At 41.9% G+C, this 13,867-nt stretch overlaps 3 protein-coding genes across 8 annotated transcripts; 2 read left to right on the top strand and 1 right to left on the bottom strand.

Annotated features, from left to right (window-relative positions):
• Positions 1–254: 254 nt before the first annotated feature.
• On the bottom strand, positions 255–3,900 carry LOC111595635 (ubiquitin carboxyl-terminal hydrolase 20). The gene is made up of 6 exons (XM_023309449.2): positions 3,811–3,900; positions 3,450–3,737; positions 3,030–3,366; positions 2,197–2,971; positions 748–2,135; positions 255–687 (listed from the first exon to the last, which is right to left on the bottom strand). The coding sequence occupies exons 2-6, from the start codon at positions 3,528–3,530 to the stop codon at positions 389–391; spliced, it is 2,880 nt and encodes a 959-aa protein (XP_023165217.2). The 5' UTR covers positions 3,531–3,737; positions 3,811–3,900; the 3' UTR covers positions 255–388.
• A 571-nt stretch (positions 3,901–4,471) lies between these two features.
• Positions 4,472–8,272, top strand: LOC111595636 (SNF-related serine/threonine-protein kinase). Its single transcript, XM_023309450.2, has 9 exons — positions 4,472–4,686; positions 5,006–5,284; positions 5,360–5,578; positions 5,650–5,825; positions 5,939–6,293; positions 6,354–6,473; positions 6,565–6,691; positions 6,746–7,390; positions 7,451–8,272. The coding sequence occupies exons 2-9, from the start codon at positions 5,076–5,078 to the stop codon at positions 8,168–8,170; spliced, it is 2,571 nt and encodes an 856-aa protein (XP_023165218.2). The 5' UTR covers positions 4,472–4,686; positions 5,006–5,075; the 3' UTR covers positions 8,171–8,272.
• A 455-nt stretch (positions 8,273–8,727) lies between these two features.
• Positions 8,728–13,555, top strand: LOC111595634 (dynamin-like 120 kDa protein, mitochondrial). Of its 6 annotated transcripts, none has more exons than XM_023309446.2 (14): positions 8,728–8,891; positions 8,989–9,283; positions 9,355–9,490; positions 9,732–9,848; positions 9,973–10,047; positions 10,118–10,707; positions 10,763–11,136; positions 11,200–11,364; positions 11,426–11,604; positions 12,272–12,744; positions 12,801–12,919; positions 12,974–13,058; positions 13,118–13,322; positions 13,379–13,555. In XM_023309446.2, exons 1-14 carry the CDS (start codon positions 8,863–8,865, stop codon positions 13,441–13,443), a joined length of 2,907 nt encoding a protein of 968 aa, XP_023165214.1. In that variant the 5' UTR covers positions 8,728–8,862; the 3' UTR covers positions 13,444–13,555. The 6 variants fall into 6 exon arrangements, with proteins under 6 accessions (XP_023165214.1, XP_023165212.1, XP_023165213.1 ...); XM_023309444.2 differs by having other exon boundaries at positions 11,426–11,613; XM_023309445.2 differs by having other exon boundaries at positions 11,426–11,613; positions 12,272–12,758; positions 12,815–12,919.
• Positions 13,556–13,867: the final 312 nt, after the last annotated feature.

Genomic DNA, 13,867 nt, shown 5'->3' with positions numbered 1-13,867 from the left:
TTATAAATCCACTTATCTTTCATTCTTTTTTGTGTCGGGCCTGCATGTAGAACCCGTGACGTACCAGGACTACTGTGGTGTATATACATAATATTTTTTCGAAATCCATGTTTCCATTTATAAATACAATTTTTACATAGTTTATACATATGTATATATAGATATATATATGTAAGAATAAGTATATATATATATATGCAAATATATATATATATATGTATACATATACATATATGTAAATATATATATATATATAGCCTCCACCCCATTTGTAACAGTGAGGTATTTAACTACTTTGTATGCCTAAACTTTGCTTTTGGCCTAAACGTCGGCAGCGATTGACTCTCACAGAAAATGCTTTATTGCTTCCATTTGCACTGGCTGTCGATCATATATCAGTCTCCTCATTGGCTCCTCCATTCGTATCGTGAAGCATCACGAATTTCTGCAGCTTAACGTTTTCCTTGTTGTTATTGTTGTTGTTGCTGTTGCGCAACTTGTTACGCTCGCGTTTCTTATCTCGCGACCCATTGACCTGGAAATTATCGCTCTGGAATGGTATCGTGTATTCACTTTGAAATGCATTTCCTATCACTGTCAGCCTTAGATCCTTGTCCCGATTCTCATTGACGTTGTCAGCCTCATTCTTAGTCTCAGCTCCAGCATTCGAATGTGTATTGTAACGACCTGGAGTATAAATAGTACTTATAATATATGTTGAGACACATTTTCCTGCTTTATAACTACCTTTGGCACCAAACATATCGGTGTGCTGTTTAAGGGCATTTAGATTTCGTCCACGTTTACGCATATTCATGCGCAGTGCTGAAACTTTGATGGTCTTGGCACTCGCACGACTGCGCCTTGAGCTAATGTTATGGACGCCATTGTTTATTAACCCGTTGGGCATCGGTTCTGGATTGACTGTTTCGGCTTTCGCGGGCGGCATCTGCTCATCGACGGGTCGCAGTTCGGGCTCTGGCGACGATGAGGGCGTTAGACTGTGGGCCCTGCCCAAATTGCTTTCGGTATCAGAGTGATTATATTGATAAATATCAGCGGCAATGTCCTCGTCATCCTCGTCATCATCCTGATCGATTATCTCGATCTCATCAGCCTCGGATAGGGCGCTTCTCAGCAATATCTCCGGGCCACCGCCATAAATGCCGTGCAGAAATCGCCACAGCGGTGCATTCAACTGCGCATAATCTGATCCGGCACGCACACAACTGATGTTGGAGCCATTCTGAAAACTGGTGTCGGCAATGCCATCATTATTAATGGGTCCCGGTTCTTTGTTTGTTATGCCGCGCAGAAATTGCTGCCACGCACGTAGCCATGGCATGGCAATCGCATAGATGGCCGTGGCATCCAGTTCACTCTGCTGCACATTGTATTTGGTAAAGACGGCCAGTTCGTATTGTTGACGACGATAAAGGACATCGGCCGCTCGCTTACATATCTCGCACTCGAATATAATGTTAACGGCCGGACCGCCACCGAAACGATTATAGAGAAAATCCCACAGGGGCTGCGGAATGGGCACCGCAATCTGACTGATTAGCGCCGCTTTGGAATGTAGAATGCCGCCGTGTGGGCACAGCATATCCTGATTGTTGATCGGACCCGGCTCTGAGAACGTGGCCAATCGCGACAGCCACTCGCGTGTCACATAGAACTGAATATCGCCCTCATACAAAGGGTTCGATGTAGACAAGTTGATCGCCTCTTCGCGCACCAGCTTCATTTGGGGATTGTGTTTTTGGTAGAATAGCACATAGGCCTGACAGTTCTGAACCACATCGGGAGTCACCTCCATGACGAGCTGGTCATCAAACTCGTACCAGCGACCATTTAATGCATTGCGCGCATAACACGTATAATGGCCACCTCCAACGGTGCCGTGATGGCAAATAACAGAGCACAGATTGTAGGTGGGCACCAGCGAAGTGCAATCCTTGTGCATATATGGTCGCATGTCAAAGCCCTCCAGCGGAAAGTAGACTTGCGAAGAGATCTTCGAGCTGTACGACAGATCGTGCCTGAAACGCTTTAGATGAATGCACAGAACCTCCGGCAGATTGAGTACGCGCGAATACTTAATGCCAGTGCGTAGCTTGTTGCAGCGTTCGCAGCTGCAATAAAAAGCGGGAAATGAATACATTCTTCGCTTTGTATATTATATATCTACTATACCTGTACATATTGTCGCCTTTGAGCTCATCTGCACTGAAGAAACTGGCCATGCAATCGTAGAGTGTAACCGACGGACCAAATATCCATGACCGCACCATGTTCCACATCCAAGCAAACCAGCCCTCATTACTGCGCGCCGATGCCAAGTCGGCTGCATTAAGGCTCTGTACACTCAGACTGTGCGTCTGATGGAGCACATTCAAAAAGTCACGGGTTGGTATGGGCAGCGATAGGTCCTGGAATGTTTCCTCGCGTGTCGAGATGCGATCGCATGTTAGGCACTGCACAGAAGAAAGCAGTTTGCCGTCGAAAACATCGCTGATAATTGAATGAGCTGTCTCAACGGGCTTTGATTCTTGAACTGTCTTTGGGTTTTGTTGTTGCTGCTGGGTAGCGGAGGTATCAGATAATGGGTTGCTACTGCTATTCCGATGTGGGGATATATAGTACTCGGTCTTCATCAGCACTTCCGAAGATCGCTCCGAGATGCTACTCTCGCAGGTGTCGTACTCGCTTTCCGATGCTGTAGGCGTGTGACATGTCTTTGGAACATCATCATAATTCTCATCATCCGTTTCGCTCGCCTGCTGCTGCTGGCTTTGTGTCAACTGTTGCTGCTGTTGGTGAGGCTGTACTGGCTCAGGCTCGGTTAGTTCCTCATGTAGCTGATCCATAAAACAGCGTAGAAATTCTTGTGTATCATGCTGCTGATAGCCACGGAACATGGGATGCACCGATCGAATGCCATACAAAATTCCACGTGGCGCAAGATAATCTACAAAAAAAAGAAGAAATTTAGCGAGTCTTTAGAGTAAACTGCACATGCCACGTACCCTTTGGATCCTCGATATCCAGCCATATTTCCTGCATCAGGCGTTGATAGCTTTTAGCTAGGCCCGCGGGCTTGGAACGCGGTGTGCTCGCAATGTGCTCGACTAGATCACTGCAATTGATAAAGTAATGTGTCACTGGCGATAGATTGCTCAGGGCCTGCAGAGCCGAATTCATGTAACACGTATTTGCAATGTTCTGCAGGCCGACGAGGCCTGTGCCCGAACCCGTGGCCTCATCGTCGATGTCGTCACGCTTAGCTAACGAATTAAGTGAGCAGCTGAATAGTTTGCCCTTATCTTGGTATCGCATATTGCGCATGGACAGACTGTTGGTTGCCTATATCAATAAGAGTTCAAGGTATTAAAGGTATTGAAAAAATGAATAGTCATGTAATAGAGATCAATGCACAGCTGGCTCACCTTTTGACCCAAGTCCAATTCGGTGCAGAGCTTACTTTCTATGTACGAGCATTTTTGTGAATTGTTGAAACCCAAACTCATTATATGGTTCGCTTTCGAAAGATTTATAATACAATTTTAATTGAGAATTTTGATTATAGTTTTTTTTGTGGTTTTTTTTGAACGCTACGTTAAAAACGTGACTACTGCATTGACCAGGCTCTGTACTGGAAGACCGAAGCTTCCAGGACATGCGAATTGACCGATTGCTGTATCCACGAATTTTAAAGTACAACAAATTACCACTCGCTAAAAAATAAAAAAAAAATTGTTTTTATGCCTTCAGACAGTTCGCTCGAATATAGAGATGGCCGATACTTACGCATTTGTTACTGTGTCACGAATAGATATAGAAGACTAGTTCGTTAGGTGTAAGTCAAATCAGCCATATCGTTATCGTGGTTCCTAATATTTGAAAACTTTATTTCAGTTTATTTTCTGTTTAAATAACAAACTAACTGTTCAAAATATTATTTACAATAATCATTTTTTAAATATGGAAAAAGTGTGTGTTAGTATCTGATTGGCTGAGGATCTAACACGGGCTTAGTGGCGGCCAGTCGATGAAAGCAAACTTCCGATAAGATAGTCGATATCTTACAGGCGTTGTATGGTGTTAAGACCGGTCTAAATGTACACATCCTTCACAACATTTTGACTGATTTTTAAGCAATTCATGTTAACTACAGAAGCTTCTGTTAAACTTATATTTTTACAGTGTTCATGTTTTGATTGTTTCCAGTTACCTTCTAAACTCGAATATCTTATTTTTTTTATTAATAAAGTCAATCAATTAATTTCATATCAATCAACGAATGTTTTAAGGTAGTTGGTATTATAGTATACTCGACATATTACGAGTAAGCTCATAAAGAAAGTGACCTCCCTGTTAACAGCAGCTCAGTAAAAAGTTAAATTGATTTTTGGCCAGGGCACCAATAAATAAATAAGAACTAGAGCCAACTGAACTACTATGTAGTCGTTCAGTTCAGTGAGTCGTTCGATCGAACTTATTCCGAACGATTCGATACAACTCTAGTATACACAAAAGGTTTAAAATAAGTACTTTTCTTGTGCGATAAACCGCAAAGTGTATAAAGGACGTGTTAAAACGGCGACATAAAAGCAGAGTACACAATTGCAAACCGTAAAATGGAGCCCATATTATAGTTTCGCGTGAATCGGCTGCTGGAAAACGGTAACAACAGCCCTGCCCCATTGCTTCTCCCCTTGTATAACAGCCCTGTTTGCCAAGTGCACTGCTGCTCCTGCTTGGACACAGGACACACAAGTGAAAACTGTTTAGCTAATTGGAAATGAGTTTAATAAATAGAATAAATTAAGAATGACGTATAATAAAACGAATTCTTAAAATAGCAATTGACTTATGCGCAATGAGTGGCACAATATGATTATTAAATACCAAACATTTCAATTACAAGCTGTGTGTGCAGGGGCTGCGGTTTTTGAAGTACTGTACTAAAAAAATCGGACACTTATCAAAAATGAATTTCTAGTGGTTTTTCAGTTACACACATAGAATTGCATAGTCGGAAAGTCGAATCAGTGGCAGAGATAAGCAGGATCATGACCTTGGAAACGCAACCGGTTGGAGGTGGCCTATGCGATGGCAAGATTGCTGGACTATACGATCTAGAGGAGACTCTCGGCTCAGGCCATTTCGCCGTAGTGAAACTGGCTCGGCATGTGTTCACGGGTGCCAAAGTGGCAGTGAAAGTGGTCGACAAGATGAAACTTGACGAGGTGTCCAAAGCGCATTTGTTTCAGGAAGTTCGGTGAGCTATAAATTATTACTAATGATCCCACACATGCAGTCTGATCCAAAAAAACTTATCTCACGTTCTCTACAGTTGTATGAAGCTGGTACAGCATCCAAATGTGGTGCGTCTATATGAGGTGATTGACACACAGACCAAGCTATATCTCGTGCTGGAGTTGGGAGATGGTGGCGATCTCTATGATTATATAATGAAGCACGATACCGGGCTAAGCGAGGAGCTGGCACGCAAATATTTCCGTCAAATACTACGCGCCATCACGTATTGTCATCAGCTGCACGTAGTGCACAGGTAAGCATAGATAATACATAAAACGAAAATAGTATACACACGCTTTACGTAACATTTTCCATGGAACACAGAGACTTGAAGCCAGAAAATGTTGTATTTTTCGAAAAATTGGGTTTGGTCAAGCTTACGGACTTTGGGTTTAGCAACAAATTCTTGCCGGGCCAAAAACTGGAAACCTTTTGTGGCAGTCTCGCATATTCGGCACCAGAAATTCTATTGGGCGACTCGTACGATGCGCCCGCCGTAGGTAAGTGTATTTGTAGCAAAGTGTTATTGTGTGTGCCTGTGAGTGTGTTTGTGTGTGTGCGTGTGCCTGTATCACATGATAAGCTGTTTTTAATTATTGACATTATCTGTTAGATATTTGGTCGCTGGGCGTTATACTATATATGCTGGTATGTGGGCAGGCACCCTTTGAGAAGGCTAATGACTCCGAGACGCTGACCATGATTATGGATTGCAAGTATACTGTGCCCTCGCACGTGACACAGGAATGTCGCAGTTTGATTGCCACAATGTTGGTGCGTGATCCAAAGAATCGCGCCACTGTTGAGGAAATCGCTTCGTCGGCTTGGCTAAAGCAAACCAATGAGCCCGAATCTGTGGAACATTCACTGCCACTGATCAGCCGGGAGCAGTTAAGCGAAGAGGATCATGCCTTCATTATACAGAAAATGATAAACGGAAACATTGCGTCCAAGGAAGAGATATTGCAGTCAGTAAACAGCATAGCTAGCAATTGTTCACTCTACTAACTTATCAATTTTTCAAACAGAGCTCTGGATAAAAATAAGTACAATCATATAACGGCCACATATTTTTTGTTGGCTGAAATTCGTTTGCGCAGGCGGCGAGAGGAGGCCAACAAACAGAAACTACAAGAGTCGGGCCTGAAGTGAGTAAAAAAACATGCTATATATATATATATATATATATTTAAATAAATAATATATTGTTACTATATTGTTATATTGCTTATCTTTTAGACTGGGCGATGTAAATCGCAGGTTGACAGCAGATAAGCCGAGTCCAACGGAAAGTCCCAAAGTAGTTGTGCCTATTAGCATAAACGTGACACCGGCAGCACAATTTGGCAATGATAATGCCAAGCCAGTAAGTTAAAAAAAACGTAGATTGTTTATTTACTAATATAATGAATGCTCGTAGGACAAGCGCACTCGCAAATGCAGCATCGTGCGTGAGGAGGACGAAGAGGAGTCTGCTAATGAGGGCTGTGGCATTGGCAATGAGCTAAAAGTAGCCACAACGCGTCGTGAATCTATTTCGGATGGACGCCTCAATCGGTCGGTGCAGGAGCGTAGCTGCTCGTCAGCTCCAGCGCCAATAGCTGAAGTGCCAACAAATACACGCACAAAGATTGTTGTGTCCGTTGATGCGACTCTTGCTGAGAAGCTGAAGCAAATGGATAAATGTGCCAAGGTGGATGAGGACACATTAAGCGGCTTAAAGGAACTGGAGATTGGCAAGCTGAAGCCATTACCCAGCAGCAGCAAGAATCCTGTGCTTACGCATCGTCGTACCAAGCTAAATAAGATCCGTACACCATCGTGCAGCAGCTCGGAGGCATCCGATGATGATACGAAGACACGCAATAAGAAGAAGATTAATAAATTTGTCGGCGATACACCCATCAGATTTCGTATGCATCGGCGTGACTCGCATGACGACTCCAGCGACTCGCAGGATCAATTATATCCACCACCAGGTTCGAATAGTAGCGGTGCCAATTTCATTTCGAATAGTGGCTCTGGCGTTAGTGGCAAGAAGGAGGGTCAGGGACAGTATAAAGAGGTAAGATAACTTAAAATATCAACTTATTTTCAGCTATTCTAATTTATCTATCTAATCTAGCCAAATAAATCCGAAGAAACACGCAAATCTCACACACAGAAGAATAGGAAACAGCATAAGGAACATGTTGACAAACATTCCCAAGTGGAAAAACATCAATTGGTGTTGTTCGAAAATGCGAGCACAACATCACGAAGACGTCGTATACGCGAAAGCCAATCCCTGGATCGAATTACAGAGGCTCAGGAATACGAACTGCGCTTTCGCAGCTATATAAATGACAGTGGTGCAACAGCTGCAGCATGCCAACAACATATCGAGCAAAGAAATTCATTGAACAATTTAAACACATTCTCCGTTGCCGAAACTAAAGAGGAATATGATGAGGAGTTCGACATCAGAGCGGACAACGATACTACGGACCAAATTATGAACACATTGAATGCAGCCAAAGCAACGCTTCAGCAAAAGCAATATTTTAATGACACCAATTATAGTAAGAACTATAATAGTTATACTAACAACAACAACCACAATACTAACAGCAGTAGTAGCAACAACAATAATAATAATAATAACAACAACAGCAACACCAACAAAAAGAAATCCAACGAAACACCAAAAGATATTTATAATCTAAATTCAATCGAGGAAATCGATTTGATTTTGGAAGATAAAAGCCTTACCAAAGCAATACATGTTACCGGCTCTAAATGCTTTGTCACTATGAAGAAAATTCGAAGGCTCGGAAAATATTTTCCGGTAGTGAACTTTTCTTAATAGTTATCGTTAAAATAATAGCTGCAAAGTGCATTCTAAATCTTAAAACGTAGAAAATATATAGAAAATATGCATGTACGTATATGTATACAAAAAAAAATGAAAATGTTAAAAAAAAAATACATATGCGACAATTTAATATTAGTTGTAGAGTAATTTAATTTATTATGCAATCTTTAACTAGCAATAAAACAAAGGCACATTTTTTGACATTATGCTAAACTCATTTACTTATGAGAACCGTTGCCTAATCTCGAAACACCATTCGCACAAATAGATTTCGTGCATTCCCAAATAAATGTTTGTATTCTATGGCGATAAGTGTGTGCGTACAATGTACAAATCAACTCAAATAAAGTCAATAAAATATAAACCCTACGAAAATTCGACTCACTAAGTTTTTTTTACATTTTTGTCGTTTGAACTTAGCGCTCTTCACTTCAATCTATTGTTAAAATACATTGTCATCGATTGTAGCTTTAATCGATAATAGACTCCACCAGCTAGAGATGCACTATATACTGAATTTGGCAATCTCAAGTCGTTACCCTTCGATGGTTGTGTTAAATAACAAGTATATGAATGGCGCTCATCACTATTATGAAATTTTTGTGGAGAAAAAATTGAGAATAATATTACAAATAATATAGGCATAGTAAACTGTGTGAAAACTGTAGCCTCAACAAGCAATAATGTTGCGCATCTATCAGAACACATACCGGTAAGCATTGCACGTGGCAATCTCAAGCCGGTGGCAATTTTCATACGCCGATTTCGTCATCGCCTCTCCCATGTCGAATTCGCATTTGCATTTGCAGGCGAACAGCAAAAAAAGCCGTTGTTTACTCCACCAAAGTGGTCTGCTGTAATCATTCCACACTATGCAAGATCACTATGCAACCCCGCCGCAACGGTGCCGGCGACCAATGGGAACAGCATCATAATCGTAACCACGAGCATTTTCTGTTAGCTGGTAACCAAGCGAGAGGCTGGACAATACCGCCACACTCGCGTGGTTATGGCATGTTTGTGGTGCGGATACTCAAAGGGGCTCTCAAACTGCGTTACTTAGTTCTGGGCGGTGCCATCGGCGGTGGTGTTTCATTGAGCAAAGTAAGTAAAAAGAAAACGCTAGCTACCCATTGCTGTTATATAACGTGCAAATTGCAATTATGCACGTGCAGAAATACGAGGATTGGAAGGAGGGGCTACCTGATATGAAATGGCTAGAGGATGCTCTGCCTCAGGGTGAGAGATGGAGTCAGTTCTCAAGGAATCTCATTGAAGTAGGCAGCATAGTCAAGAATGCCATTGAAATCGGTGAGTCTAACCATAAGACCAGATTATATGTGTATGTCCACTCTCTCACTTTAAAATGCCATATCAGTCAGTTGGTTAAATTGGGGTCACAGAAGAACTGAGTTGTTTCTAACGATGCACCTTAATTCGCATATATTGTTTTCTTTTAACCATTTATTTTCACTCGCCTGCTTGTTAGCCGTTTGATTTTTACATTTGTATACACAAAATACTCTTCGCTAAAATTGGGGTTTGATTGTAGATCCGAGGCTCAAGCAGCTTGGCGAAGATAAAATGTCGGAATGGCGCTCATGGTTCGATAATCGCTTGGACGACGCAATCGAAGCGGCCGACTATCAAGGAAATCAAATTGTTGAAAGTAGGTTACACATTTCAAATCAATATGGTACGAACATTATGCATTTAAAGTGAGAGAATTTATGTTCGCCCCGCATTTTGATAAATCATATAAACACTAATTATCTATCGGAACTCTATTTCAGCCAAGGAGGATATAAAGTCGAAGGCAACGGTCGCGGCGCTAGGAATTCCTGCGGACGAAAGTCGTAAGAAATATGGTTAGCTGAAAAGTTGTGTTGAATTGAAGACTTATTTTATATATTTGGCACTTTGTTTTTTTTTTTACAGAGAAACTGCAAAGTCAAGTGGAAACGTTGCAAACTGAAATTATGAACGTACAGATCAAATATCAAAAAGAACTGGAGAAGATGGAGAAGGAGAATCGTGAGCTCCGTCAGCAATATCTTATACTAAAGACGAACAAGAAGACGACGGCAAAGCGAATTAAGAAATCCTTAATTGACATGTACTCCGAGGTTCTGGATGAACTATCCGGCTATGATACGGGCTACACCATGGCCGACCATTTGCCGCGAGTTGTTGTTGTCGGTGATCAGAGCAGTGGTAAGACGTCTGTGCTAGAGTCTATAGCGAAGGCGCGAATCTTTCCTCGGGGTAGTGGAGAAATGATGACACGTGCGCCTGTCAAGGTAACGCTGGCTGAGGGACCCTATCATGTGGCCCAGTTTCGAGACACGGATCGTGAATACGATCTAACAAAAGAGTCGGATCTGGCTGATTTGCGTCGCGAGGTGGAGTTCCGAATGCGCGCTTCTGTGCGTGGCGGCAAGACGGTGAGCAATGAGGTTATTGCCATGACAGTCAAAGGTCCAGGATTGCAGCGCATGGTGTTGGTGGATTTACCGGGTATCATTTCAGTAAGTAATAAATGGAACTTAAGAAAATCGAAATTCAACATTGATTGACTTGCAGACTATGACAGTTGATATGGCCTCGGATACCAAGGACTCCATTCACCAAATGACCAAGCATTATATGAGCAATCCGAATGCGATTATACTTTGCATACAGGATGGCTCTGTGGATGCGGAGCGTAGCAACGTCACTGATCTGGTTATGCAATGTGATCCTTTGGGTCGTCGCACTATCTTTGTACTTACCAAGGTCGATTTGGCCGAAGAGTTGGCTGATCCTGATAGAATAAGAAAAATACTGTCAGGTAAATTGTTTCCCATGAAGGCGCTTGGCTATTACGCCGTTGTCACCGGCCGAGGTAGAAAGGATGATAGCATAGATGCCATAAGACAATACGAGGAGGATTTTTTCAAGAATTCCAAGCTGTTTCAGTAAGTAGTGCACGCTTACCCATTGCATAATTGGTCGTTGCTATATCTTTACGATCTTTGCAGTCGACGCGGGGTTATCATGCCACACCAAGTGACGAGTCGAAATCTGAGCTTAGCTGTTTCGGATCGTTTCTGGAAGATGGTTCGCGAGACTATAGAACAGCAGGCCGATGCATTTAAGGCAACTAGATTTAATCTGGAAACCGAATGGAAAAACAACTTTCCCAGGTATATATGAAGTAGTCAGTCATATACATAGTAAACTCAATATGTATTAATTTGCTTATAGACTGCGCGAATCTGGACGTGATGAGCTATTTGATAAGGCCAAGGGCGAAATACTAGATGAAGTTGTCACACTGTCACAGATCTCAGCCAAGAAATGGGATGATACACTCACAATCAAACTGTGGGAGAAACTATCGAATTATGTCTTCGAAAATGTTTACCTACCCGCTGCACAGTCAGGTTCTCAAAGTAATATTCTGTAGTTAATAAGTATTTAGAGTTGTAAGCAACGCCACGCCCACTGCTTCGATTCGAGTGGCCGAAGTCCACATTCCATATATGTGTCTGTGTCTGTATCTTTGTGTGTTAAGCAGCCAAATGCTGCAGCAGGAAATTCAGCTTAAACTTACGTGTTACGGATCACCCAAAATTAAATGGGAGTCACACGCGATCGAAAACCTGTTTCCACACTGTTGAATCATATCTTTAATTTTAATGATCTCCAACACTCTTCTTTCATTAGCGCCATTTAATTGGGAAGCATTCCAAAAACAACTGTGATTCAACATGATTTTTATTTATACTTTTTGAAGTCATGCGTGAATAAGGCATGTACTTGTCTTGCCGGAAAGTGTGATTTACAGATTTACGATTTATGTACCGAAATCGTGTCAAGGAACACGTTTAACCCGATAATTAATCAATTAAAGCTGCGTTAATTTGATCAATGGACACACTAAAATCGAGCTTCCTAATTAGACGAATTTAAATTTAAATGCTAAATTTTCAAGTGCATTGGCCGAGTAATAACTGTGTTTTGTCGTTGTATTGTTGATCATTTAGCGTCTATTCTACGTTCTAGCCAAATACTGTGAGGGACTAATTTGTTGTCATTTTGTTCTTTTAGATTCCTTCAATACGATGGTGGATATCAAGCTAAGGCAATGGGCGGAGCAGGCGTTGCCTGCGAAGTCTGTGGAGGCAGGTTGGGAGGCATTGCAACAGGAATTCATATCGTTAATGGAGAGGGCAAAGAAGGCGCACGACCATGACGGTGTCTTTGATCAGCTGAAGGCGGCGGTTGTTGATGAAGCCATACGGCGGCATAGCTGGGAGGACAAAGCCATTGATATGCTTCGAGTGATACAGTTGAACACATTGGAGGATCGGTTTGTGCACGACAAAACGGAATGGGACCAGGCGGTTAAATTTCTGGAAAACTCTGTCAATACCAAGCTAGTGCAAACAGAGGAAACCTTGTCGCAAATGTTTGGACCCGGACCGTGGACGCGTTTTGCGCAATGGAAGTCTCTAACGCAGGATCAGCAAAAGCGACGTAGTGTCAAGGGTGAACTGGACAAGATATTAAAGAATGATTTGGTGCGTATGGCAAAGTAAGTTGAAACCTTATACAATTCAAAATTCATGTGTTATAGAAACACCTACCCAGCCTAAGCTACGATGAACTGACGACAGTGCGCAAGAACCTGCAGCGCGATAATGTGGAAGTGGACACGGACTATATAAGACAGACGTGGTTCCCAGTCTACAGAAAGTTCGTAGTCCACATATTCTTATTGTTTAGTTAACTAACAGAGATTACTTGTAGACACTTCCTGCAGCAGGCATTGCAGCGGGCAAAGGACTGCCGTAAAGCTTACTATTTGTACACACAACAAGGCTCTGAATGCGAGGTACTTCTGGCACGCAATTATCCCCAGACTTAGCTAATTATTTGTACTTTTACTTTCAGGTAAGCTGCAGCGATGTAGTGCTCTTCTGGCGCATACAACAGGTCATCAAGGTGACGGGCAATGCGCTCCGGCAGCAGGTAATCAATAGGGAGGCGCGACGCCTGGATAAGGAAATCAAGGCAGTGCTTGATGAGTTTAGTGACGATGAGGAGAGGAAAGCGCATCTGCTGACGGGCAAGCGTGTCCAGCTAGCAGAAGAGCTAAGTAAGTAGATGCTCACAGGGTATCCGAATCAAAAACTAATTTCAAATATATTGCAGTTAAAGTACGACAGATTCAGGAGAAACTAGAGGAGTTCATTAATTCATTGAATCAGGAAAAATAGGATATTTATGGTGTGCCATGACCAAAGACACAACTACGTTATCTATTTAATGTATTAATTTAAGCTCAAAAACAAAAAATACAATACGAAACGTTTATAATCAGTCACGTCTTGTTCATAACGATTTTTCCTTACAGTTTAGTTAATACGCTTACTTTGTGCAGCTGAAAGTACTAAGCGAAAATAAACATTGTTAGTTTGTATTTGACACGGCTTTTCATGGGTTTAGAGAGTAATGGAATGCGGACGGAGCTTGGATATGTTTTGGTTTCGAAGATACGTTAATACATTTTTATAACTACAAGTAACTAGACGTGAAGTCTAGTGTTGTCTTTCAACAATTGACAAATAGTTTTACAATTTTTCGACAATTCAAGAAATGTAGTTCTTTTTTAATTCAAGAAATTTATGAAAGCTCTGAAAA

This window comes from Drosophila hydei, unplaced genomic scaffold (genome assembly GCF_003285905.1).
Source record: "Drosophila hydei strain 15085-1641.00,03,60 unplaced genomic scaffold, DhydRS2 tig00008134-arrow-pilon, whole genome shotgun sequence".
In the NCBI taxonomy this organism is placed as follows: Eukaryota; Metazoa; Arthropoda; class Insecta; order Diptera; family Drosophilidae; genus Drosophila; species Drosophila hydei.
This window is presented reverse-complemented; position numbering and strand designations above follow the sequence as displayed.

Bases quoted from the DNA above. Each gene is read 5' to 3' on its own strand.
- LOC111595634 (XM_023309444.2), top strand. From the start codon at position 8,863: ATGTTGCGCATCTATCAGAACACATACCG. The intron at 11,365-11,425 runs GTATATATGAAG...ATTTGCTTATAG, and splicing joins TGGAAAAACAACTTTCCCAG to ACTGCGCGAATCTGGACGTG. The intron at 13,059-13,117 runs GTACTTCTGGCA...TTTTACTTTCAG, and splicing joins AACAAGGCTCTGAATGCGAG to GTAAGCTGCAGCGATGTAGT.
- LOC111595635 (XM_023309449.2), bottom strand. From the start codon at position 3,530: ATGAGTTTGGGTTTCAACAATTCACAAAAATGCTCGTACATAGAAAGT. The intron at 3,367-3,449 runs GTGAGCCAGCTG...TTATTGATATAG, and splicing joins AATTGGACTTGGGTCAAAAG to GCAACCAACAGTCTGTCCAT. The intron at 688-747 runs GTAGTTATAAAG...TTTATACTCCAG, and splicing joins CGATATGTTTGGTGCCAAAG to GTCGTTACAATACACATTCG.
- LOC111595636 (XM_023309450.2), top strand. From the start codon at position 5,076: ATGACCTTGGAAACGCAACCGGTTGGAGGTGGCCTATGCGATGGCAAG. The intron at 5,826-5,938 runs GTAAGTGTATTT...ATTATCTGTTAG, and splicing joins GTACGATGCGCCCGCCGTAG to ATATTTGGTCGCTGGGCGTT. The intron at 6,692-6,745 runs GTAAGTTAAAAA...GAATGCTCGTAG, and splicing joins GCAATGATAATGCCAAGCCA to GACAAGCGCACTCGCAAATG.